The sequence below is a fragment of the Mesoplodon mirus genome (genome assembly GCF_964341445.2).
Source record: "Mesoplodon mirus genome assembly, chromosome: 20".
Taxonomy (NCBI): Eukaryota; Metazoa; Chordata; class Mammalia; order Artiodactyla; family Ziphiidae; genus Mesoplodon; species Mesoplodon mirus.
In genome coordinates, this window is record NC_138996.1 from 30,477,255 (window position 1) to 30,503,077 (window position 25,823).

The 25,823-nt window shown below is 47.3% G+C and overlaps 1 protein-coding gene across 1 annotated transcript in view; it reads left to right on the forward strand.

Annotated features, from left to right (window-relative positions):
* Nucleotides 1–25,823, forward strand: part of DLGAP2 (DLG associated protein 2) — a gene marked incomplete at its 3' end in the record, with an annotated part of 748,047 nt that overhangs the window by 625,648 nt on the left and 96,576 nt on the right. The window contains exon 6 of the mRNA XM_082608399.1: nt 19,793–20,862. Coding sequence (XP_082464525.1) covers nt 19,793–20,862 — 1,070 coding nt within the window. The remainder of the gene's footprint in view (nt 1–19,792; nt 20,863–25,823) is intronic.

Consider the following 25,823-nt stretch of genomic DNA (forward strand, 5'->3'; position numbering starts at 1 on the left):
GATTAAAATTAAGTATGGTGACCTGTTCAATACTGAGATGATTAGAGAGCCCTGTGTGTGTATGCGAGTGTGTGTTGTGTGTATTCTTGACTTGGAACCAGTTTCACAGAAGGTGATTGTGAAATGAGACGATCCTTCTCTCTTTGTTCTATTATTTTTCTGGGACAAAGCTCCAGGTGCAACAGTTTGGTAAATGGGTCTATGCTTCTGAAAGATATTTTATTCTTGTGGTTTGGTGGTCTTTGATTGTTACCGAGATTAAAATATTTTACTAGTAATTTGTATTTTGTGTCTATAAAATTAGTTTCATTTTACCTGCTAATTTTTTCAGGGAATTATTTTTCTTACCTTCATGATTTCTTTAAACATTGAGGATGTTAGTATTTGGGATATTTCTTTCCTTTTTAATATTTTAATATTCTCTAAGAATTTTTATATTTTAATATTCCCTAAGAAGTGGGGAGATGGGGAGATTTTGTCCATTATAAACTCTCAGTTATAAGGTGACCGAGTTCGGGGGACATAACGCACTGCATGGCGACTATAGTCAGCAACACTAGATTGTATACTTGGAGTTGCTAAGACGGGAGAGTTTTACTGTTTTCACCGTAACGACAACAACAGCAAATGGTGATTATAGATGTCAGGGGAAGGACGTGTTAACTACCCTCCTTGCGGTAAACATTTCCCGATACGTACGTGTATCAAGTCATCACACTGTATACCTTAGACTTAACGCAATATGTCAATTATGTCCCAACAAAGCTGGGAAAATATATTCTGCAAGGGGACACAGAGGAGGAAATGACACAGGCAGGTCATGAGCAGTCAGGCAGCTGTGCCTTGGGGCAGCACACTGACCTCTTGTCCAAATGTGGATAGTTGGAAGAATAGGCAATGGATTTGGTTTAACTAAACCAAACTCTCTCTCCACATGTCTGGATTTCAAATCCTGTGATTTTGAAATTGCATTTTTCTGACTGACTCTTGTGTCTCTAGCATGCAGGTAACCGAATCGGGTGTTTCTCTCCTCGAATGGGCATCAGAATCAAGCCGTAGCCAAGACCTGAGGTTCTGGCCCCATCACCGTTCCTATGCTCCTTTCTCTTGCTTCATAGTTAAATATTTTCAGTTTAGTTCACTTTCTCGTTTGTATTTGTAAAAACAAACGAAATCCTCACTGGGACGTGTCAGCGTATAAACCAACAGACAAATAGGAGGTCGGTTTTCTAAGATCACCAGAAACATCCTTGTGCAGAGGTGACTTCATCATCTGAGATTTCTCCTTCTGTAGAATACTGTACGTATGCTTCCCTGGCTGTGAGATATAAAGATTCTCGTGGCTTCTAAGATTTTGCCTCATTTATTTCCCAGAAGGTCATACTAATTTATAAACACCCTCCCGCAGTGAAGGATTCATGCTTTGCCACTTTCTGGCCACAACAGCTTGTTTTAATTATTAATATACCTATTTGATTCATAGAAATGTGCAGATATATTTTGACTTCAATTTTATTTTTTACATGAGTAGAAAGGAGGGGCTGGTTTGTAGACACACCTCTCTCTCTCTCTGAGTTGTAACGCAATAAAAGAAGGTTCAGTTCTATTCGAAGGTTTCGAAAACGGATCTTTGTAGGAGGGAGAAGTATGGTCAAACAGAGAACAGGAAACGTCAGTACCACACCTGCTGCAGGTGGGCCCCGCGCACCTGCCCCTGCACTTCTCCCTCCTCTTCCCACATGTAAACTGTTTCCAGATGCGTCATTCACATGCTTAGGGCTGATCTGAATGTTCTCCAGTGAGACATTCTCCCCAAAGAAATGTTCCCTATTAATGAATCTTCAGTCGTAGCCATTGATACTGGGGAAAAATGAGCTAATGGTGTAAATCCATATTGGTGTTGCTTCCTTTATCATTTGATTTAGCAAAAGAACACTCTGCTCCTGGAAATTGCCGGGCACCGCTGGCGATAAATGAATCCTGTCTTGACGACTTTCCGGTGGAGAGCATGGAATTTAAATTAAAATGTTTACACCAGGGATTGTATTATGAGTTTCCATCATCTAAAATCCTAAAATGAATGTAATTTTCATAAAACTTCAAGTTTATAAATTGAGACATTTAAGGTAATCATCAACACTACCTTAAAATTTACTGTGAATTCCTATTTCAAAATTGCTTATGAAGTAATTGTCAAAAATCAAATATTTTAAAGCAAGCATTCTTTTACTGGATATATACATTGAGAATTGGCAACAGACATTTCTGACAGCTTATAAATTTTTGTCAAGGCAGAAATATAATCATCAAAAACTATGTAAAAGGAGAGAGAGAGATTGATTTAAATTACGGAGACTGATTTGTATCAAAGGAATTCAGGGAGAAAGAGACTTGGAAAACAGTTATAATTTTGTGAAGCTATACGCGTATTTCACAAGGCAAATTTCCTAATATAGAGTCAGAAATGACTTTGGGCCTCATGAGTAATGGGTTTGGGTTTACAACTGATAGCAATTTTCTTTTGTGCTTTGGAAGCCATTGTTTTTGAGTGCAGAATAAAGATCTGTTTAAAAGCTATTTATTGGGCTCCCCTGCCCAGCCGTTCCACGGCATGCGGGACCCCCCCGGACTGGGGCACGAACCCGTGTCCCCTGCGTCGGCAGGCGGGCTCCCAACCACTGCGCCACCAGGGAAGCCCTGGAAGCCATTGTTTTTGAGTGCAGAATAAAGATCTGTTTAAAAGCTATTTATTGGGCTCCCCTGGTGGCGCAGTGGTTGAGAGTCCGCCTGCCGATGCAGGGGATGCGGGTTCGTGCCCCGGTCCGGGAGGATCCCACGTGCCGCAGAGCAGCTGGGCCCCTGAGCCATGGCCGCTGAGCCTGCACGTCCAGAGCCTGTGCTCTGCAACGGGAGAGGCCACAACAGTGAGAGGCCTGCGTACCGCAAAAAAAAAAAAAAAAAAGCTATTTATTTAGCCCATAAATAAGAAGTCATTTGGTAATTAAGTATAATTAAGTTGCCAACGTGCTCACCATAAATGCTTAATGAAAAATATAAGGAAATTCTGAAAAGTAGCTGAAGAGGTTGGCACCTGAGTTTAGAATCACAAAACTCTGCATGTTGACATTGTCCTTTCAAAAGACATCTCGGTGCAACTTTTCTTTTAAAGTAGAACTTTGATCTGTGTGGAGTTAACAGGGGTAAATAAGAAAGCTACTTGCATGTCTTACAAATTATTGATTGAAATTGCCGATCTAAGAGCCAAGTTAAATCACTAGGGTGTGTGGGTGTGCAAAATCAACACTGCAGGATACACTATGGAACAAATTACAGAAGTTAATAAAATCCTAAATATTAGCTGAGATTGTGGTTTGAATGGGTGAAATCCTCCTTTGGTCAGTTAGGTTTGCAAGTTGGCAGTTTGCTTCCATTTGCCTGAGGTGCAGTTTTCGTCCCCCAAGTGTCCCCTTATGAAGCTCTTTCTGGCTGCCGGGAACAGATGCCTCAGGTCACCTTCAGGAAGGCAGTTTGCTGCAGAGGTCATGAGGGTTCAAGGAGACAGGACCCTGTCAGCATGTGCCCAGCTGCTGCTTGCAGGGGACCAGAGCATCCTTCCGATGGAGTGGCCGTGCAGATGGGGTCGCTGCTGCTCTGGGCATCGTGCCCTCGGACCTGGGCATCCCACACAGCCTCTGAGATGTCCCCCCGCTTTGCTGCTACGACACTGACAAACTCTGTCTCCAAATGTCTGGATTTCAAATCCCTGAGAAAGAAGGTGTGATTTATTCTCCCCGTCATCAACGCACCCGCAGCGTGCTGGCTTGGCCTCACGCCACGCTGGAACAGGAACCTCCCTCAATCCCTCATCCCCTGAAGGATGGCCGGGAAGCAGGGTTTATGGAAGGTCGTGTGACACGTGGGCAGGTCATGAGCGGTCAGGCAGCTGTGCCTTGGGGCAGCACAGTGACCTCTTGTCCAAATGTGCATAGTTGCAAGAATAGGCGATGGATTTGGTTTTACTAAAAATAGTGAATTGGGGTTGCACTGTTCCTTGACGTTCTTGTACAGACGGCCGTTTTTATCCACCTGAACAAGGCGGCCGCAGGGCTGCAGGAAGAGGTGTTTCTGAGAATCTCTCGCAGCCCCCCTGGGTGCACCGCGCTTGAGCACCCACAGTCCAGACGCCTGCAAAGTGTGGGCGGCAGCGCACGCCAGCTCTGTCCCCGTCCCCAGGGCCCCGAGCTTAGACTGTGAGTGGACCGGGCTTGGCTGGGAGGTGAACCATTTCTCCAGGAGGTGGAGAAGCAGGCTGTAGACAACACACGTGCCGTCCCGCACGGCTAGACCTGAGAAGGCTGGCGTCCCTGCCGGGATGCAACAGGGGTGCCGGGGGGCAGCTTCGGCCCCCGTTCAGTTCATCCGTCTATGGGATTAAACCTTTTGCGAGCATCAGCTCACGGGAGCAGGAAGAAGCAGCGTGGGGTCCCCAGCACCTGGAGCAGGCGAGGGACCGGTGAGCGCTGTCCTGGGTAAAGCTGCGGGCCGGCCGAAGGAGGACAGCTGAAGTCAGGGCAGTGGGGGTCTAGCCGTACTTGGACCCCCGAGCTGTTTGACCCTGGGAAATCGCGTTCTTAGAGCAGTGGTCTTGTCACGTGTCCGCTGTGGGTGATGACCCCTGACGCTTCTTCGCCGGCCCGGCTCCCTCTCACCCAACTCCCCGCCGTCTGCACGGGCCTCTCTCTGTCACAGAGGTTTCTGTTTGCTCACATGCTCGCTCCTCCAGTGGAATGAGCGTCTCAGGCATTGCTGCCCCAGAACAGGGACGGTCCCAACACCTGACCGTGAGCTGGTGCCCTGTAGATGCTGGGCGGCTGAGGGCGAGGATGGGTAGACGGAAGAATGTGTGAATGAATGTGTAACTGTCAGAGCCGAGACACTCTGTTTACACTCACAGGAGGGATGAGTGAGTTTAGGTGGAGGGTCTGGGGAAACGCCCGTGGGAGGAGAAAGCCCATGCAGTGTGTCTTCAAGGCTGGGTGGGGTCCAATAAAGTGCAGCGGGCCACGCAGAGAGAAGCACCGCCGTGGGAACAGGGGGGACCTTGGAAGGAAGAGAGCTCTTCACCTCGCGGGGAATCATGGACTCAGGCTGATGCAGGTCCCTGCGGAGGGCGTGGCCTTGCGTGGAGTGGGCGGGGCAGCCCCCCCCCCCCCCCCGCAGGCTCCTGGCAGAGGGAAAGCATCCCCTCGGCCAGGAACCTCTTTGCAGCCTGCAGGCTGCCCCCTCCTCTCTCCTCCCTCTTCCTTTCCTTCCTGGTTACCCTGCCGTCCATGCTGAATTCTGACTTCTCTTTATCTCCACCTAAATCCACCCAAAATACACTTCTGCACTAACGCAAAGCTCTACAGTGCGTTCGAAAACTACTTGATGTCTGCAGTACTCTTCGTCCTCCCCAGGCTGTGTTGTGCCTCAGAAAGGCTGTGCCTTCATCTCACTGCCGAACGCGCTCTCTCCACCACCCGAAATTCCCTGGAAACCAGACCAGAATTGAATGGAGGGAAGATGGAAAGCATGCTAAGTGTGTTTCGATCCCTGTGCTGCTCTCTGTTTAAGGCTCAGCGTACGATCCGGGAAAGCTCTTTGTAAGGAGAGGAAAGCTCTTCCCGGGTGGTGCTCGCCGTGCAGGGGCCGCGGGGGAGGGAGATGCTGTGACCCCCTCCTCCTGAGGGTGGGGGCGGCTCGCGCTGCCTTGTCCTACTGAGATTCTGCCAGGTGCTGTGACCCCTCCTCTAGGAATTCGTGATTCAAACCCTGTGGGACGAGACGGAGGCCCACGCTGTTCCCCCGGAGCTTCTGAAAGGGCCGAGCTGCCGGATCGCAGAGACTGTGTCTGCGGGGTCGGAGGACGGAGCCTAGATTTCCTGGCTCCGGCACACACCCTCCTGTCACGGAAGGGGTTCCTCATCTTGTCTTTCAGCCTCCCCAGGATGGGATCCGACGCTCGTGGGTTTTGTTTGTTTTCGTAACAAACAGCGTTCGTGTCCAAAGGGACCCGAAGAAGCTGAAACAACGTGTGTTCGCGGGGCCCTGGCTCGGGGGTCAGAGGTGGACTTGTGGACGTGTCGGTGTTGGTTTTCACACCCCCATGAGGCTCCTGAGAGGAGGACACCTTTGTATACGGGGACAGGAGTGACCAGGGGTTACAACATGGTTGTGACTCGGTATTACAGACCCCTCTTAGGACGGTCCTGGAGGTAGCGGGCAGCAATCGCGTCCACAGGAGCGGAGCCTGGAGCCCGCATCACAGGTGGGCAGGGAGGAGGCCTCCGAGCCATGCTGGGGCCCAGGCTCAGGGCTGCCACTGCCCCTGCTTCCCCTGAGGACACCAGTGCTGCAGGTCAGGGCCCTGCGGGGACCTCATTTAACCTTTAGCCCTCTCCTCACGGGCCCCGTCTCCAGACTCTCTGGGGGTCAGAGCTGCGACCTGTGAACAGGGCACGTGGGTGCAGGGCACTGCCTGTCGCCGTCCCCTGGGCTGGGGCGTGAAGGAGGCCTGAGCGCGTGGCCTCACCCCCTCCGCTGCTCACAGCTCCGGAGCGCTTCACACATGCCCCTGTGCTGCTTCTCGGCTCCGGGAAGTAGAACAAGTCCGCGCGGCCTCCAAGCCGCTCTGCCCGCAGATTCCACCCTGTCCGCGCATCCCCGCCAGGCCCCTCCCCGGCCCAGGCCCGACCCCCCGCAGAGCCCGAGGCCCACGAGAGGCGAGAGGCTCACACACACACTGTCACCCCTCCCGGGTTGGTTGTCCACGCTTCCCTCCGTCCCTGGCCTGCGGCGTGCCCCTGGTTTCTGTCACCTGTCACCGCCTGCATCTGGGCAGGTTCTGGGACATGCAGGGTGGACTGGTGACTGAACCACGAGGTCAGATCAGCACGAGAGGAGGAGGACGACAGAGGCTCTCACCGCGGACGCCCTGCCTCGGCCTCTCCCCCTGGGCCGCTCCGTCCGGGCATCGTGACCCCACGAGAAAAAGAAAAACACCTGGATCACGGCCCAGATGCACCTCCTCCCGGCCTGTCCCGTCCGAGGTCAGGGAGCAGCTGGGGACTTTGCTTCCACGGACAGTACCAGGGGCCCAGGGAGCTGACCTGCATCTGTAACACAGGGGAGGGTCTTGAGCCCCGCAGGCCCGAAGGCCCTCAGCTTAAGAACCGTGGCAGCGTTAGCGCCCGGGGGTACACGGCTGTGCCTCTGAAAACGGGTTGAAAGCGCACAAGCTTTGAGCGTTTTTGCCCTTGGGGGCCGTGATTTTACAGAAGCAGAATTTAAAAAAGAATTAAAGAACAAGCAGAGAGAAGGGCCAGAAAAGCTCGGCGGCAGAACCGTTTCAACAGTACCGCAGCCAGTGCTTCACAGTTTGGAGGCGGCGAGCGTTTCACCCAGAACCTTCCCTTCAGAAGGGCTCCAGCTGCTGGAAGGTAGTTCTGTGGTTCCAGCAACTCCAGCCTAGAAGCTGGTAGAGGACCTAAATGTTGCAGAAGAACCCTGGAGACCTGCCTGCGAGCCCTGCCCCTGGCAAAGCCCGGGGCACAAATCCTCTTTATTAGCTTCGCTTGTTTACATATTCACTCAGTTACCAGCCATGATGGAGACGTGCCAGTCGTTCAAGGCACCCCCCCCCCGCCCCCAGGTACACAGTGACTCAGAAAGGCGCTAGTTGGGGACACAAAGCCACAGGGGGAGACCCGACAAGTGATAGCAGCGCCCCGGGTGAAGCCGAGGGCAGCGTCTGACAGTTACGGGTTGGGGAGCTGCCGCGGCTCCAGAGACAGAGTCCCACCGTGTCGGGGTAATGCCTGGGGACTGCGCTTTGAAATGCTTCCCGGGTGATCCTGGTGCATAGCCCAGGTTTGAAGGGCTTGGAACGGTTTGGCAAATAAAGGCAAAACCACAAATGCGTAAGGAAATTCAAATGTGCGTGAGCTGTCAGACCTTGGATAAACAGGAGTGAGGAAAGCTCTGGCCCCCAGCTCGCTGGATTCCTGACCCGGCCCCCAGCGCAGCCGCAATGCCTTCGCGCTTCCCCAGCCGGTATCCAGCAGGTGATTCAACAGCTCTCAACCGTTTACTGTGTAACTTGAACTCATATTATCGAACCACTTAAAGTTAATTTATTCACTAATTTATTCCTCATCTCATTTTATAAGAATGTGACGCGTGAATAACACAAACATGTAAAGTATACTGATGAAATATAAATGCAAATTTGAAATCATGATCGGAGAACTTTCAGTAAGATGAAGGAGCAAAGGGAAACAAGTGACTGTCTGTGGACCCCAAATTGACCCTGAGCTCCCTAGCAGTCAAATTAATGGGACTCAGCTCAATCACATCCGTGCTACCATGGAGAGAGAGGGTGTTTAAAAGCAAACCAACAAGCATACTGCTTTCCTAAATTTTACTCAACAGGTCTTTTACGGAGTTCTAAACACATGAGGAAAATTTTTTAAAGCGAACTTTGTATATATTCAATTTTGTGTTTTTATGTCTTCTTCGTATATATTTATTCAGTTATAAGACGTTTATGGGGATATAGTTCACCTACCATACAGTTCACCATTAAAATGTACAATTCAGTGTTTTTTGTATTTACAGATGTGTGTGACCACCACTGCAGTCACTTTTAGAACATTTTCATCACCCCACACCCTGACAGTCACCCCCTATCCTCCTGCCCCAGCCCCTGACATTCAACAATCGATTTCCAGTCTCTATGGATTTACCTCTTCTGCACGCTTCATACGAGTGGAATCATGTAATATGTGGTCCTTTGTGACTACCTCCTTTCACTAGTATAATGTTTTGAAGATCCATCCATGCTGTACGGTGTTCCCATACTTAATTGGTTGTTATTGGAGAATAATATTCCTTTTGGATGGACGTAACCCCTTTTGTACATTCATTGATGGGCATTTGGGTTGTTTCCTTTTTTTACTATTACGAATAACACTGCTATGAACATTCACATACAAGTTTCTATGGGGACATCTGCTTTCATTTCTCTGGGGCATGTACCTCACATTTGAATTCCTGGGTCACATGGTTCCTCTGTGCTTACCCTTCTGAAGAACTTTCCAAAGCGACTGCATCATCTGACACCCCCCCAGCAGGGAATGAGATTCCATTTCTTCTGTATCCTCATCAGCACTTGTTACTTTGTCTCTTACTTAGACATCCTAGTGATGTGAAATGGTATCTCATTGTGGTTTCAATTGCATTTCCCTGACGGCCAGTGGTGGTTGAGCATCTCTTCATGTACTTATTGGCCCTTTGTATATCTTCTTTGGAGAAATGTCTGTTTAGATTTTTTGCCCATTTTTATTTGAACTATTTGTCTTTTATAATTACATCGTAAGAGATCTTTATATACTCTACATACAATTTCCTTATCAGATACTTGATTTACAAAATATTTTTCCCATTCTCTGGGTTGTCTTTTCACTTTCTTGGGGGTGTCTTTTAAATCTCAAAAGTTTTCAATTTTAGGGAGTCCATTTTATCTATTTTTTTCTTCTTTTCCTATGCTTTTGATGACATATCTAAGAAAGCATTGCCTAATCCACATTCACAAAGAAGTACATGTGTGTTTTCTTCTAAGAATTTTATACTTTTATGCTTTTCTTTGGGTCTTTGATCCATTTTATGTTCATTTTTGCATACAGTGTGAGATGGGGTACGACTTCATTCTTATGCAGGTAGAAATCTGGTTGTCTCAGCACGTTTTATAGAGAAGACTATTCTTTCCCTAAACATTCTTGGCACCTGTACCAGAAATGAATTGGCCATAGATGTATAGGTTTATTTCTGGGCTCCCAATTCTATTCCATTAGTCTATATGTCTATCCTTATACCAGAGTCACACTGTTTTGATTACTGTAACTTTTTAGCAAGTTTTGGAATTGGGAAATGTGAGTCCCCCAACTTTGTTCTTCTTTTGCAAGATGGTTTTAGCTATCTGGGGCCCATTGAATTTCCACTGAATTTAAGGATTGGTTCTTCCACTTCTGCAAAATCGCCGGCAGGAATTTCCATAGAGATTGCATTGAATCTGTGGGTCACTTTTCATAGTATTGAATTCTTAAAAATATTAAGTCTTCCAATCCATGAATATAGGATGTCTTTCCATTTCTTTAGGTCTTTTTTAATTTCTTTCGGCACTGCTTTCTCATGCTCAGTGTACAAACCTTTTACCTCCTTGGTTAAATGTAGACACGGGTATTTTATTCTTTTAGATGTTATTGTAAATGGAATAGCTTTCCTAATTTCCTTTTTGGAAACTGTTCATTGCTCATATGTAGAAACACAACTGATTTTTGTGTTTTGATCTTGTATCCTGCAAATTTGGGGTTGTACACAAAACCCAAATGAACTTTTAGGACAACCCAATAGTTCTGTCTTATAGTTTTGCCAAGATTTTCTGTTTCTTCTCAAAGTAATTTGTGTGTTTCTTTCAGTTTGTCCATTTCATCTAGGTTATGTAATTTTCTGGCATACAAAAATTGTTCTTCGTATTCCCTTATAATCCTTCTTATTTATATAAGGTTAGTAGTAATCCGCCACTTTGGTTTCTGATTTTAGAAATTTGAGTGTTTTTTTCCTTTTCAGTCTAGCTAAAGGTTTGTCAGTTTTATTGATCTTTTGAAGAACCAACTTTTTTTTAACATCTTTATTGGAGTATAATTGTTTTAAAATGTTGTGTTAGTTTCTGCTTTATAACAAAGTGAATCAGTTATACATATACATATGTTCCCATATCTCTTCCCTCTTGCATCTCCCTCCCACCCTCCCTATCCCACCTCTCTAGGTGGTCACAAAGCACCGAGCTGATCACCCTGTGCTATGCGGCTGCTTCCCTCTAGCTATCTATTTCGCATTTGATAGTGTATATATGTCCATGCCACTCTCTCACTTTGTCACAGCTTACCCTTCCCCCTCCCCATATCCTCAAGTCCATTCTCTCTGTCTTTATTTCCGTCTTACCCCTAGGTTCTTCATGCATTTTTTTTTCTTAGATTCCATATATATGTGTTAGCATACGGTATTTGTCTTTCTCTTTCTGACTTACTTCACTCTGTATGACAGACTCTAGGTCCATCCACCTCACTACAAATAACTCAATTTTGTTTCTTTTTATGGCTGAGTAATATTCCGTTGTATATATGTGCCACATCTTCTTTATCCATTCATCCGATGATGGACACTTAGGTTGTTTCCATCTCTGGGCTATTGTAAATAGAGCTGCAATGAACATTTTGGTACATGTCTCTTTTTGAATTATGGTTTTCTTAGGGTATATGCCTAGTAGTGGGATTGCTGGGTCATATGGTAGTTCTATTTTTAGTTTTTTAAGGAACCTCCATACTGTTCTCCATAGTGGCTGTACCAATTCACATTCCCACCAGCAGTGCAAGAGTGTTCCCTTTTCTCCACACCCTCTCCAGCATTTATTGTTTCTAGATTTTTTGATGATGGCCATTCTGACTGGTGTGAGATGATATCTCATTGTAGTTTTGATTTTCATTTCTCTCATGATTAACGATGTTGAGCATTCTTTCATGTGTTTATTGGCAATCTGTATATCTTCTTTGGAGAAATGTCTATTTAGGTCTTCTGCCCATTTTTGGATTGGGTTGTTTGTTTTTTTGCTATTGAGCTGCATGAGCTGCTTATAAATTTTGGAGATTAATCCTTTGTCAGTTGCTTCATTTGCAAATATTTTCTCCCATTCTGAGGGTTGTCTTTTGGTCTTGTTTATGGTTTCCTTTGCTGTGCAAAAGCTTTGAAGTTTCATTAGGTCCCATTTGTTTATTTTTGTTTTTATTTCCATTTCTCTAGGAGGTGGGTCAAAAAGGATCCTGCTGTGATTTATGTCATAGAGTGTTCTGCCTGTGTTTTCCTCTAAGAATTTGATAGTTTCTGGCCTTACATTTAGGTCTTTAATCCATTTTGAGCTTATTCTTGTGTATGGTGTTAGGGAGTGTTCTAATCTCATACTTTTACATGTACCTATCCAGTTTCCCCAGCACCACTTATTGAAGAGGGTGTCCTTTCTCCACTGTACATTCCTGCCTGCTTTATCAAAGATAAGGTGACCATATGTGCATGGGTTTATCTCTGGGCTTTCTATCCTGTTCCATTGATGTATCTTTCTGTTTTTGTGCCAGTACCATACTGTCTTGATTACTGTAGCTTTGTAGTATAGTCTGAAGTCAGGGAGCCTGATTCCTCTAGCTCCATTTTTCGTTCTCAAGATTGCCTTGGCTATTCGGGGTCGTTGGTGTTTCCATACAAATTGTGAAATTTTTTGTTCTAGTTCTGTGAAAAATGCCAGTGGTAGTTTGATAGGGATTGCATTGAATCTGTAGATTGCTTTGGATAGTAGAGTCATTTTCACAATGTTGATTCTTCCAATCCAAGAACATGGTATATGTCTCCATCTATTTGTATCATCTTTAATTTCTTTCATCAGTGTCTTATAATTTTCTGCATACAGGTCTTTTGTCTCCTTAGGTAGGTTTACTCCTAGATATTTCATTCTTTTTTTGCAATGGTAAATGGAAGTGTTTTCTTAATTTCACTTTCAGATTTTTCATCATTAGTGTATAGGAATGCCAGGGATTTCTGTGCATTAATTTTGTGTCCTGCTACTTTACCAGATTCATTGATTAGCTCTAGTAGTTTTCTGGTAGCATCTTTAGGATTCTCTATGTATAGTATCATGTCATCTGCAAACAGTGACAGCTTTACTTCTTCTTTTCCAATTTGGATTCCTTTTATTTCCTTTTCTTCTCTGATTGCTGTGGCTAAAACTTCCAAAACTATGTTGAATAAGAGTGGTGAGAGTGGGCAACCTTGTCTTGTTCCTGATCTTAGTGGAAATGGTTTCAGTTTTTCACCATTGAGGATGATGTTGGCTATGGGTTTGTCATATATGGCCTTTATTATGTTGAGGAAAGTTCCCTCTATGCCTACTTTCTGCAGGGTTTTTATCTTAAATGGGTGCTGAATTTTGTCCAAAGCTTTCTCTGCATCTATTGAGATGATCGTGTGGTTTTTCTCTTTCGTTTCTTAATATGGTGTGTCACATTGATTGATTTGTGTATATAGAAGATTTCACTGATTCTCTGTATTGTTTCTTATTTCATTTATCCCCACTCTAAACTTTATTATTTCCTTCCTCCTGCTAGCTTTAGATTTAGTTTTCATTTTCTATCTATGTGAATTTGAAGATCAGGTTTTGAATTTTGACAGAGAAGCCAGTTGGGGGTTTGATGGGGATTCTGTTGAATCTGTAGGGCATTTGGGGGAATATTCCCATGTTAACCATTTTAATTCTTCCAATTTATGTATATAGCATATCTTTATTTTTTATTGAACTATAGTTGATTTATAATGTTGTGTTAATTTCTGCTGTACAGCTAAGTGATTCAGTTATGCATTCTTTTTTGGGTATATCTTTCCATTTACTTAGAGCATCATTAATTTCTTTCAGCAATATTTTGTAGCTGTCAGGATACAAATCTTGAATTTTTCTGTTTAATTTTTGAGGAAACTTTTTAAAAGGAGCTTCAGATGGGCTCCTTTTGACATGGTGGGCCCCATATTTAATACCTTCACACGTTACATACAGGAACAGGTCCACTCGGCTCTTTCTTTCTGGGTTCCCTGACCTGCACTTGTGTCGCAAGGTCCTGGCGAGATGGCCAGGTGGCCTGCGGCTCCTGAGGAGTCATGAAGGGAAGTGGGATGAGCTAATGCTGCTGGGGCCAGCGGGGAGGACACAGGGGTGGGGAGGAGGACAAGTCAGCACACAAAGGGAGCGGTGGTTCCAGGGACCACCAGGGAGGCCTCACTGCTTTGCACCAGATCCAGCTGAAATTTCTGAGGAAATGTTGATAAGTTCCACTAGTTTGGGGAAAATACATCCTTCTTTATTGAGCAAGCAACACCGTGGTCCACTGGATAAAGTTTCTGCCCCTTTATTTTGTCTTCCTTGGGTTGTTCTTTCTGTTTAGTTGAGCGGCCCTCTCCCTCCTACAGGATTTTCCTTCCCAAGTGAGGGCAGGGGCAAGTGACACAGTGGAAGGTCTGTCCCTCCCCCTGATGGGGGATAAAATCAGAGGCAGATGCAGGCAGGCAGGCAGCTGGGATGTAAGTGAGCTTCTGGCAGAAGGAGACAAAGCTGGTTTCCTTGGGAGAAGGTCCTCCAAGCACCCACAGTGGGGTTGGGGAGGGCCTGGCCATGCCTGTCTGTACCCGGAGGCAGGGGCCTCCACGCTTTCCCCAAACACCTTGACCTGGGCCCCTTGCCGCAGTGTGTGTCCAGCCTGGGTGGCTCAGGCTGGGCTTGGTGTTGGAACCACAAGCCTGGTTTAACCAGAAAGGGCACAGGGGCCCCCTCCATCCTCCCCATCCATCAGCAGCCCAGAGCTGGGATGCTGGGGTTCCAATGCAGCTCTGATATGAGAGTGTACGTGTGCATGTGTGTGTCTATGTGTGGTGCCACCTGGGGAACCTTGCCCAACTGCCCTGCTAACCTTGGCCCCCTCAGCCTGCATTGGGGACAGGCTCTGCTTCCAGGGGGCTGCCAGGAGGGTAAAGCCTGTGACATGACCCACGCACAGTGAGCACTCCATCACATTAGCTGTATTTTAAAAGGTTTCATTCCACCACTCAAAATATATTTTTTAGACTGGGTATGCCAACAGTCTCATGAAATCCAGCAGTAAAATGTGCATTTACATTTTAGTTTGAATTTGGGGAGACAGTTAAAGACTAATGATGATAATTGCTGTTTTCTTTTGCTTAATAACAAAAGAGGGTTCAGTGAATAGCTGTAAATTAGGAAGCTAAGACGCCTTCTGCATTTTGTGTTTGTTACCTCACTTTCACAAAGAGAAATTACCAGCCTCTTAGGTATCTGTTATATGTTATGTAGACTTATTAAAAAACCTATAGAGTACAAGCCCTCATTATATGTTTGGGTATCACCATTATTTCCGGCAGATTATTATCCTGTGTGTTGTCATTGTTTTATTTTTGAGAGGTAATGTGTAAGCTTCCACGCATATGTTAGGGAATTCAAGGGAAATGACAATATTATCAACATGTGGCATAATCACATTTAATTCATTTCAGTTAAACTTTTCTCTTTTATGCTGTCCCTTTATGGAGCCACATTCATAGTGTAGCTTGCAGGCTAAACATTAGGTAGAAATGGGATACGTGAGTGGAGCAGTAATGGGCTGGCTTTTTAATATGGAGGAAGATTAGAATTGTATTAAATTACATGTTAATGGAAAAATAAAGCAAAAGATAATAGAATGCCAACTTTATGCTGCTGTAAAGTCTAGATTACAGAATGCAGTTTTTGCTGTTTATCAATTGAATACTGAATTTCCTTGGAAAACTCGCTTTTAATTATATTAAAATATAATCTAAAACATCCTTTTGTGATATATTGAAGTGCTCTAGTTATAATTTGGCTGTTGAGACGGACAGGCACTGCGTAGCTATTATGGGATGGCCACTCCCATGAGACAGCGAAGCACCTCACACTGGGATGAAGCAAAGCTCTGTTTGGAGATAAAGGGCCCACGGACCCTGGAACTGGGGACCGTTTGCTGTGAACGTGCAGGAGAGAGTGAGAGACAGCCCCTTGGGATCCTCAGAAAAGGTTTACTTTCTCTCCTGCTGTCAGTCGCTCCCAGGTAGGTCTTGCCCCTAACTTCTCAGGGAGCCGTGAAACTGGGTCCCTTTCTTATAATACATTCCCATATCTGAGCTGGCCTGACAAGTGGCAGTTCTGGAGCCTGAAAAGGGGACCTTTGGAACCCACACTGGTGTCAAACCCAAGTCCGTGTGTCAGATGCACAGTGAGGCCAAACAAATCGAAAGGTCGGAGTTTGGAGCAGTGGAAGGTTCACTGATCCAGAGGCAACAACCAAGAAGATGGGAGACGTAGGTTTGTCTCTGATCCGTGTTACTGGCTGGCCTGAGCATAAGGTTTTTAAAGGCAACCTCTGGGGTGAGGGCTGCAGGGACCGTGACTTGCTTCTGCTGGGTCGGTGGTGAGGCAACGGGGTGATGCTCCAGAAATCTCAATCCTCAACCTCCTGATTCCGACCCATCTGGGGTCTCAGCCTGTAGTCTCCCTCCTCCACCTGGGCAGGGGTCTTAGTTTCTGCAGAACAGCCCCAAGATATGTGTCAGATGGTAGGTACATCCCTCGAGGAGGAACTAGGACTCTGTTTTATCACTGAACTATTGTTTAATCTCTCATTACCTTTCTTGCTTGACTGATTTTCCTTGATTTCTGCAATTCCCTCACTTCCCTAACTAGTAACTGCTTGAGTCTGCTCTTTGGGACTTGGGGAAGGCCTAGGAAACGAAAGCCTTTTTCTACCAGCAAGAAACGGGGGACACAGCAGGGCCTGTGTACCTGGGGGGCCCCATGGGGTCCTGCTCCATTTCCACACCTTGGACCAGTCGTTGGGCCAGTGTCCTTGGCAGGCGTGGATCACCAGGAGAGCTGGGTTGGCGGTCATCAGGGAGAAGCCTCATGTCTCTCAGCTTTCTTCCCTGTTTCCCACAGTGGCCCTTGGAGGCCACTTTGGGGGTCAGGGTGGGTGGCTCTGTGCGTGTCTCAGGCGAGGCTTTATGAGTTAAGGGTGAGTTGGGGACACTCTTGGTGGAGGAGGACAGTGGTGCCGAGGCCGGCAGTGGCCCTGGGGAGAGGGTGTTGGACACTGTGGTGGGTCGGGGCTCAGACAGCTTCCTTCCTGAGGAGACGAGGCTCTCACGCGTTGAGAAGGTCCCCTTGTCCCTTTCTGGACCCTCAGCCTGAGGACAGCGCACAGGGGGCCCAGGCATTGCCTGAACTGCGGTGGATGGTGCTGGAGCCGAGTCTCAGAGAGCAAATCCTGGAGAAAGCACCCCAGCCTGGGTAGCAGAGCGTGGAGGGGACCCGCGGAGGACTTTTTAGAAGGAGCAGCAGTTTGACGTGACAGAGCACAGGGTACTTCCCAGGACAGCTGAGAGATGAACCTAGAGTGAGGGGCTCTGCCGGCGTATCTGGTCACCACGCAGCTCGGAGCATCCGCTCTGGGCCTGGCACGGGGCTGGGTCCAGCTGGTAACCTCAGGGAGCCTGCCATCCTGAGTCTGTGTTTCCTGCACATGCTATAGTATGTGCATATTATATACAAATATATGCATTACGTATACATGTTATGTGTGCCTATTATACACTATAATATAGAAGCTATTTCCTGTGTATATTATATGCATGCTATATACTATATATGCATCTTATATATGAGTATATGCACTACATATACATGTTATATGCGCATATTATACACTGTAATAGGATCTATTTCCTCTATATATTACACACATACTATATACTGTACATGCATGTTATATACAAATATATGCATTATACATACATGGTATACGTGCATATTATACACTCTAATAGGATCTATTTCCTCTATATATTATACGCATACTATATATGCATTTTATATATGGATATATGCATTATATATACATGCTATAAATGCATAGTATATACTATAATAGTCTGTATTTCCGGTATACATTTCATTACATGCCATATGTGCATATTATGTACTATATATGTATACTATATACCAGTGGTCCCCAACCTTTTTGGCACCAGGGACCAGTTTTGTAGAAGACAATTTTTCCACAGATGGGGGAGGAGGGGGGAATGGGGATAGTTTCAGGATGATTCAAGTGCATTACATTTATTGTGCACTTTATTTCTATTATCATTACATTGTAGTAGATAATGAAATAATTTTACAACTCCCCATAATGTAGAATCAGTGGGAGCCCTGAGCTTGTTGTCACTTGCCACTCACTGATAGGGTTTTGCTATGAGTCTGCAAGCCATTGATTTATGATGGTCTCTGTGCAGTCAGACCTCTCTGCTGATGATAATCTGCATTTGCAGCCGCTCCCCAGCACCAGCATCAACGCCTCAGCTCCACCCCAGATCATCAGGAATTAGATTCCCATAAGGAGCGCGCCACCTGGATCCCTCACACGTGCGGTTCACGGTAGGGTTCGCGCTCCTATGAGAATCTAATGCCGCTGCTGATCTGACAGGAGGAGGAGCCCAGGCAGTAATGCGAGCGATGGGGAGCGGCTGTAAATATAGATGAAGCCTCCCTGGCTCACCAGCCGCTCACCTCCTGCTGTGCCACCCAGTTCTTAACAGGCCATGGACCGGTAGCTGTCTGTGGCCCAGGGGTTGGGGACCCCTGCTATAGACTATAATAGTCTGTATTTCCTGTATATATTATATGCATACTATGTACAATGTACGCATATTATATACAATGTATGCATATTATATATGATATATGCATTATGTGTACATACTATATATGCATATCATATGCTATAATAGAGTCTATTTCCTTTATATATTATGTGCAAATTACATACTATATATACATATCCTATATGGATATAGGCATTATACATACATAGTATATAGGCATATCATATGCTATAATAGAGTCTGTATTTCCTGTATAGATTATATTAGATGCACATTATATACTAGGTATGCATATTCTATATGGATATGTGCATTATGCATACATAGTATATAGGCATATCATATGCTATAATAGAGTCTGTGTCTCCTGCATCTGTTTGGTGACCAGTTGGAAGCAACAGAAGCAGAGACGCTGGGACATCAGGAAGCAGAAGTGGAGCAAGGGGCCTCTCTAGCAAAGCCTGGAATCCAATAAACCCTGGACTTTGTACGTGCTGACCCAAGAGACTTGAACATGGTAACAATTACAATCATAATGTAGCTAAAAATAATCATTGAGCGTGTCCTCCTCCTGGACCTCTGCTTGTTGCCAGCGCACAGTTGAGGTGACAGAAGCCTGCCGAGAGTCCCACGCTAGTGCCGGCAGAACTGGGACCCTAACCCTAACTAGTCCAGGCCCAGAGGCCCCCGTTTCGACCGCTGAGCTCAGCTGCCTTCCTACCAGGACACCCAGCAGCCGCAAACCCAGCATCCTGCAGAGGTCAGCTCTGGTGGTTCGAGGGTCTGTGTTTAATAGTGCAGCTCACAAAATCAGACCTTTTTTTCCTGACGGTTCTCAGTAGCATCGTACAGCTCAAAATCAACAATCTGAAATAGGAAGTCAGGACAGCCTGGTTCCACCCTCGTGTTGACGCGGACGGTGGCCTTGAGAAAGTCACCTCTGCTGCTCGCCTGCATGGTGAGGACACAGCTTTAAATGATTCATGACCAACACCCTAGCACGTGGTGCGTCAGCCCACAGGCAGCATCACTGATGAAATACCAGGTGTGATTTCTCAGATTTCTTAAACTGAACCACAACACGCAAGTCTAGTTGAAATGTAACTTCTTTTTTTCCCCCAAATTGTTCATTTGTTTAACACCACAAAATCTCGCCGTCAAGAGACCTGATGAATGTATTAGGCATTAAGTATTCGTAGTTGTCGAACCACACCGGGGAATATCGAAGTTACTTTTAATGCCCTTATACTTTGGAGGAGGCGATGTGGTATAAAACAATGATCGTTCACTTGAGCGTCCAGACCAGGAGTGGCCACGGGATACAAACAGTCCACGTGTAGAGGGAAGGGTGTCAAGCGAGGGCTTCCGTCCGTGTTCCCACCGAGTCTGACATGGTGCTCCTGTGTTCTCTCAACAGACCAGCCGCTCTCATGGTCCCCGACTCCGCACTTCAATGAAGACAGGTACTCCCCTGCGCTGAGGACCATGAAAGGCTTGTCCGGGAGTCGGAACCCGCCCCCGCTGTGCTCCGGCCACACCTGTGGCCTGACGCCCCCCGAGGACTGCGAGCACAGCCACGGCCACCTGCACCGTGGCCCGGAGGCGCGGCAGCCCTACCTGCTCAGCCCGGCCGAGAGCTGCCCGATGGAGCATCACCGCTGCTCCCCGCGGACCTCCGTCCACTCCGACTGCGTGATGCTGCCGGTGGCTCTGGGAGACCACGTGTCCAGCAGCACCTTTCCCCGGATGCACTACAGCTCCCACTACGACACCAGGGATGACTGCGCCGTGGCCCACGCTGGCGCCAAGACCAACCGGATCCCGGCCAACCTGCTGGACCAGTTCGAGAAGCAGCTGCCCCTGCACAGGGACGGCTTCCACACGCTGCAGTACCAGCGCACCTCCGCGGCTGCCGAGCAGCGCAGCGAGAGCCCCGGCCGCATCCGGCACCTGGTCCACTCCGTGCAGAAGCTCTTCACCAAGTCCCACTCCCTGGAGGGCTCGTCCAAGGGCCACGTCAACGGCACCAAGGGGGACGGCCGGGCGGACGAGCACGCCCACGGCCACCACTCCAAGCACGGCAAACGGAGTAAGAGCCGGGAGCGCAAGGCCGAGGGCCGGCACCGCTCGGGGCTCAGCAGCTGGTGGAGTTCGGACGACAACCTGGACAGTGACAGCACCTACCGAGCCTCCAGTGGGCTCAGCCGTCACCCCGCCGAGCCCGCGGCCCACTGCTACCCCGACGCGCTGCCCGGCCCCTTCGGGGACCTGTCACTGAGGATTTCCAAGAGCAACAGCGACGTCAAGTGCTCAGCCTGCGAGGGCCTGGCCCTGGCGCCGGACGCCAAGTACATGAAGCGCAGCTCCTGGTCCACGCTCACGGTGAGCCAGGCCAAGGAGGCCTACCGCAAGAGCTCCCTGCACCTGGACAAGCCGCTGGGGCCCCCGGAGCTGAAGCCACCACTGCGGCCCTGCCACTACCTGCAGGTAAGGGAGGGCACCGCGCGCCGTCTCGGCAGGCCGAGTGGGGAGGGCCCAGGAGGACCCCCTGTCCTTCCTCCAGACCGTAGCCCTGGGTACGACGGGCCAGTCCTCAGATGCCTCTAAGGCTGCAGGATGTAGCACTGGCCGCAAACGTGTGTCAGCCCATGGTAGTGCTTTCCCATTTGAAAGTGGCTGGTTTGGTCCAGGAGTGAACTTGAGTGAGTTCACGGGCCTTACCCAGCAGTAGCATCTTTAAGCCAAGGAGCATGATTATGGAAACCACATGCATTCCCCTGGGGTGTGGATGAAATACATTCACCAAAGGCAAAAACAGATTAAAGGCAGTGGCTGGCTGGAGGTGGCATATTGTGAATTCTCTGTTTTAGATCATTCCCTTCTCCTCTGGGCCTCCTAACCATGCCACCCCCGAGGGAGCTAGGGGAGTGCCACCCACTGAGAGGCACCCACCCCTTTTAAGAGGCCTCTGCAATAACTTCTGTTAGCTAACAGTCCTGTTAGCAAAGCTGGAAAGTCTGAAGTTTTCCTTCAGTGTATGTATAATTTGTATTCCAATTCTCAATCCCTTCGACTTGGCCGACAGCAGTTGCTGTAGGCTGTGCTCTGGGTTAGAGAAATCCTCACGGAATAATGAGTAATAGCACTAAATGCTGGCTGAGTCATCAGACGGTCAATTAATGGAACAGATAAACAACTGTGAATCTCTTCGGGCGTCAGGTGGCTGCAAATCATTTTAGCAATTCCAATTGCCATCCTGGAACATGGTCCAAAACCCAGTGGTTCTGTTTTCAAAGGAAATGCTAACCGAATTGCTTTTATAGGAAGATTTATTCAAGGAGGCAAATTGGCAGATGGATAAAATATTATTTTTGTAGCAATGGGAGAGACTTAAATTTTGCTTGTAGTTAGCAAGTGCCAGTGATATATAAATATGAAATTTTTACCTGTATATCTCTAAAGAAATATGACAAATCCATCCAGGGCCCAGTCTAGTCATTGTGAGAGAAGCAAAACTCTCCTGTTTGTGTCCGTGTTTGGACCTGGGAAATCTCCAATGCAGTGTCCCCTGAGCACGTCAGGATGGACCTACAGATGGGGTATGGGGCCCCTGGGTGCCTGACTCAGTGACCTGACTTTTCCACGACACTTCTTGGGGCACCTCGTACCCCTCAGGGCCTCCCTCTCAAACGTTTTCTGTCACCTCTCCACTTACCGGACATCTGCTAATCATGGAAACTAGTAATCCGTTACAAAGGCAAGAGTGCAACACAATGAGCCCCAACACTCATCTCCCAGCCCCAGGAACGATCGATTCAGGGCCAGTCTGGTCCCATCACCTCACCTGCCTTCCAGTCCAGGTTATGTTGAAACAAAGCCCACACAGCCTAGGTAGGTGTTTCTGTATTTATCTCTAAAAGACCCACACTGGAAGGTAAGGGCTCTTCCTTTTGAAACACAACTGCGATGCTATTAAGACATTAAGGAATCACAGTTCTTCAGAGTGTCAATATCTGGTCAATGTCCAGGGTTCCCTGTCTTCTCGCAGTTCTCTCTCACGGTTTGTTGGCATCGGCGTCCAGATCAGGGGCCTGTGCCGGGTGGGGTCACCTGTCCGTGAAAAATCTGTTGGTTTCTCCTCTGTCTCCTTCTCTTTGCTCTCTCTTGCCACCACTGTCCTCCCCAGGGATTTTATTTTGGGGGGTGGTTAGGAACCCATTTGTCTGATGTTCCCCGCAGTCTGGGCTCCGACTGTGGGGTCTCAAGGGGGTCACGCAGCCGCATCTCGGGCCCTCGTGTTTGTCAGGCAGTGGTCGGGCCTCCACCATCAGCCCCCCACCCCGCCCGTGGTCCCTCACTGCTAGCGTGAGGGTCACTAAGGACCTTGCCCAGTGGAGGGAGAGGGTCGTCCCTCCAGCCGTGGCTCCAGCAAAACCCAGTTTCCAGACTTGGGACCATTCGTCCTTATATGATAGTGTGTGAGAAATGATAAGTGACTGGGTCCCGTGAAAAGTTGTGATTCGGTGGAACAAGCCCCGTGTTAAATAACATCATGCAGGCCCGCAGACCCCCCAGGGCCTCACTCGGAGTGGGCAGTCGTAGACCCAGCCGCGTGGTCCTCGTGAAGGGACACTCTGGAGGTGACTCACGATGTAGCCTCAGAACAGTCTGGACCACGGTTGCCTGCGGTGGGAGCCACATCGCAGGCAGGGCGGCACCACGGGGCCCCAGAGAAACGCGGGTGAGGCGCTCACTCAGGAGATGGGTTACCACCAAGTGCCCCCCCTCCCCAGGGCCCCACTGGATCACAGTGGGGGGAGATTTGAGGCCAGGAGCATCGCAAGCTCCACCTCCTTCCCAGGCTCCTTTGTCCTGTTGGGCTAGGACTTCCAGGACCTTCTGCTACAGGGCTTCCCATGCTGACTGCATTACGCTTTCTGGGGAAGGATACGAATCCCTGGATTCTCACCAGCGCAGAGTTTATTTCACAGCCAGAAGGTATGGGGATCGGAAGAATTTGTCTGTAGATGCTACCGTAGGAATAAGATTTAAAAGAACAGAGGGAATCAAACTACCACTGGCATTTTTCACAGAACTACAACAAAAAATTTCACAATTTGTATGGAAACACAAAAGACCCCGAATAGCCAAAGCAATCTTGAGAACGAAAAATGGAGCTAGAGGAATCAGGCTCCCTGACTTCAGACTATACTACAAAGCTACAGTAATCAAGACAGTATGGTACTGGCACAAAAACAGAAAGATAGATCAATGGAACAGGATAGAAAGCCCAGAGATAAACCCACGGACATATGGTCACCTTATCTCTGATAAAGGAGGCAGGAATGTACAGTGGAGAAAGGACAGTCTCTTCAATAAGTGGTGCTGGGAAAACTGGATAGGGACATGTAAAAGTATGAGATTAGATCACTCCCTAACACCATACACAAAAATAAGCTCAAAATGGATTAAAGACCTAAATGTAAGGCCAGACACTATCAAACTCTTAGAGGAAAACATAGGCAGAACACTCTATGACATAAATCACAGCAAGATCCATTTTGACCCACCTCCTAGAGAAATGGAAATAAAGACAAAAATAAACACATGGGACCTAATGAAACTTAAAAGCTTTTGCACAGCAAAGGAAACCATAAACAAGACCAAAAGACAACCCTCAGAATGGGAGAAAATATTTGCAAATGAAGCAACTGACAAAGGATTAATCTCCAAAATTTATAAGCAGCTCATGCAGCTCAATAACAAAAAAACAAACAAGCCAATCCAAAAATGGGCAGAAGACCTAAATAGACATTTCTCCACAGAAGATATACAGACTGCCAACAAACACATGAAAGGATGCTCAACATCTTTACTCATTAGAGAAATGCAACTCAAAACTACAATGAGATATCATCTCACACCAGTCAGAATGGCCATCATCAAGAAATCTAGAAACAATAAATGCTGGAGAGGGTGTGGAGAAAAGGGAACACTTTTGCACTGCTGGTGGGAATGTGAATTGGTACAGCCACTATGGAGAACGGTATGGAGGTTCCTTAAAAAACTACAAATAGAACTACCATATGACCCAGCAATCCCACTACTGGGCATATACCCTGAGAAAACCATAATTCAGAAAGAGACATGTACCAAAATGTTCATAGCAGCCCTATTTACAATAGCCCGGAGATGGAAACAACCTAACTGTCCATCATCGGATGAATGGATAAAGAAGATGTGGCACATATATACAATGGAATATTACTCAGCCATAAAAAGAAATGAAATTGAGCTATTTGTAATGAGGTGGATGGACCTAGAGTCTGTCATACAGAGTGAAGTAAGTCAGAAAGAGAAAGACAAATACTGTATGCTGACACATATATATGGAATTTAAGAAAAAAAAATGTCATGAAGAACATAGGGGTAAGACAGGAATAAAGACACAGACCTACTAGAGAATGGACTTGAGGATATGGGGAGGGGGAAGGGTAAGCTGTGACAAAGTGAAAGAGCGGCATGGACATATATACACTACCAAACGTAAGGTAGATAGCTAGTGGGAAGCAGCCGCAGAGCACAGGGAGATCAGCTCGGTGCTTTTGTGACCGCCTGGAGGGGTGGGATAGGGAGGGCGGGAGGGAGACGCAAAAGGGAGGGGATATGGGAACATATGTATATGTATAACTGATTAAATTTGTTATAAAGCAAAAAAATATATATAAAAATAAAAATAAAAATAAAATAAAAATAAAAAAAATTAAAGAGTGGAAAAAAAAAAAAAGAACAGAAGGGAGAAATAAATGCTCATACGCTTTTCTTTTTCCACCAAAAGCTAGAGAGATTTGGAGCTGAACAAAAGGATTACTTTTCACTTTCACCTTTGGTTTGTACTGAATACATAGTTAACATTAGAGCAAGAGTTTTTATGTTTTTAAGTAGGTCAAAGCAGACAATAGGCAGAATTGAAAGAAAATCATGATCCTTTTTATTCTTTGAAAGAGCTTGTTTTGGTAGTTTCTCCATCAGCAGACAAAGCATCTAAGGCCAGAGTGTTAAGGAATGTCACGTGAATTGGGCGGGTGACCTGCGGGGGGGTTAGCTCAGGGAACAGGTGGCCCCCTTGTCATGTGCTGCCCTGGGTTCTAGGGACACGAAGGTAGGAGGTGCCCTCCCAGCCCTAATGGGAGGACAGGTGAGGGCAACTGCGTCGTCTAGAGAACACGGTGGGGACACGTGGGAACATGCCAGGAACGCAGGCCTTGGCCCCCGTCACATCGCACTCCAGCGGCACGTAGCCCGGGGCCAGCGCCAGCTCGGTACCGCCTTCTCCCGTCCTGGCCTCCTGGCCTCTCCGCAGGCCTCCTTCACTCTCCCTCCCCCCTTCCTCTCTCGACTGTCTCCGCCCGACTGGTGGTCCAGACCCGCAGGGTCTCTCCTGGCGA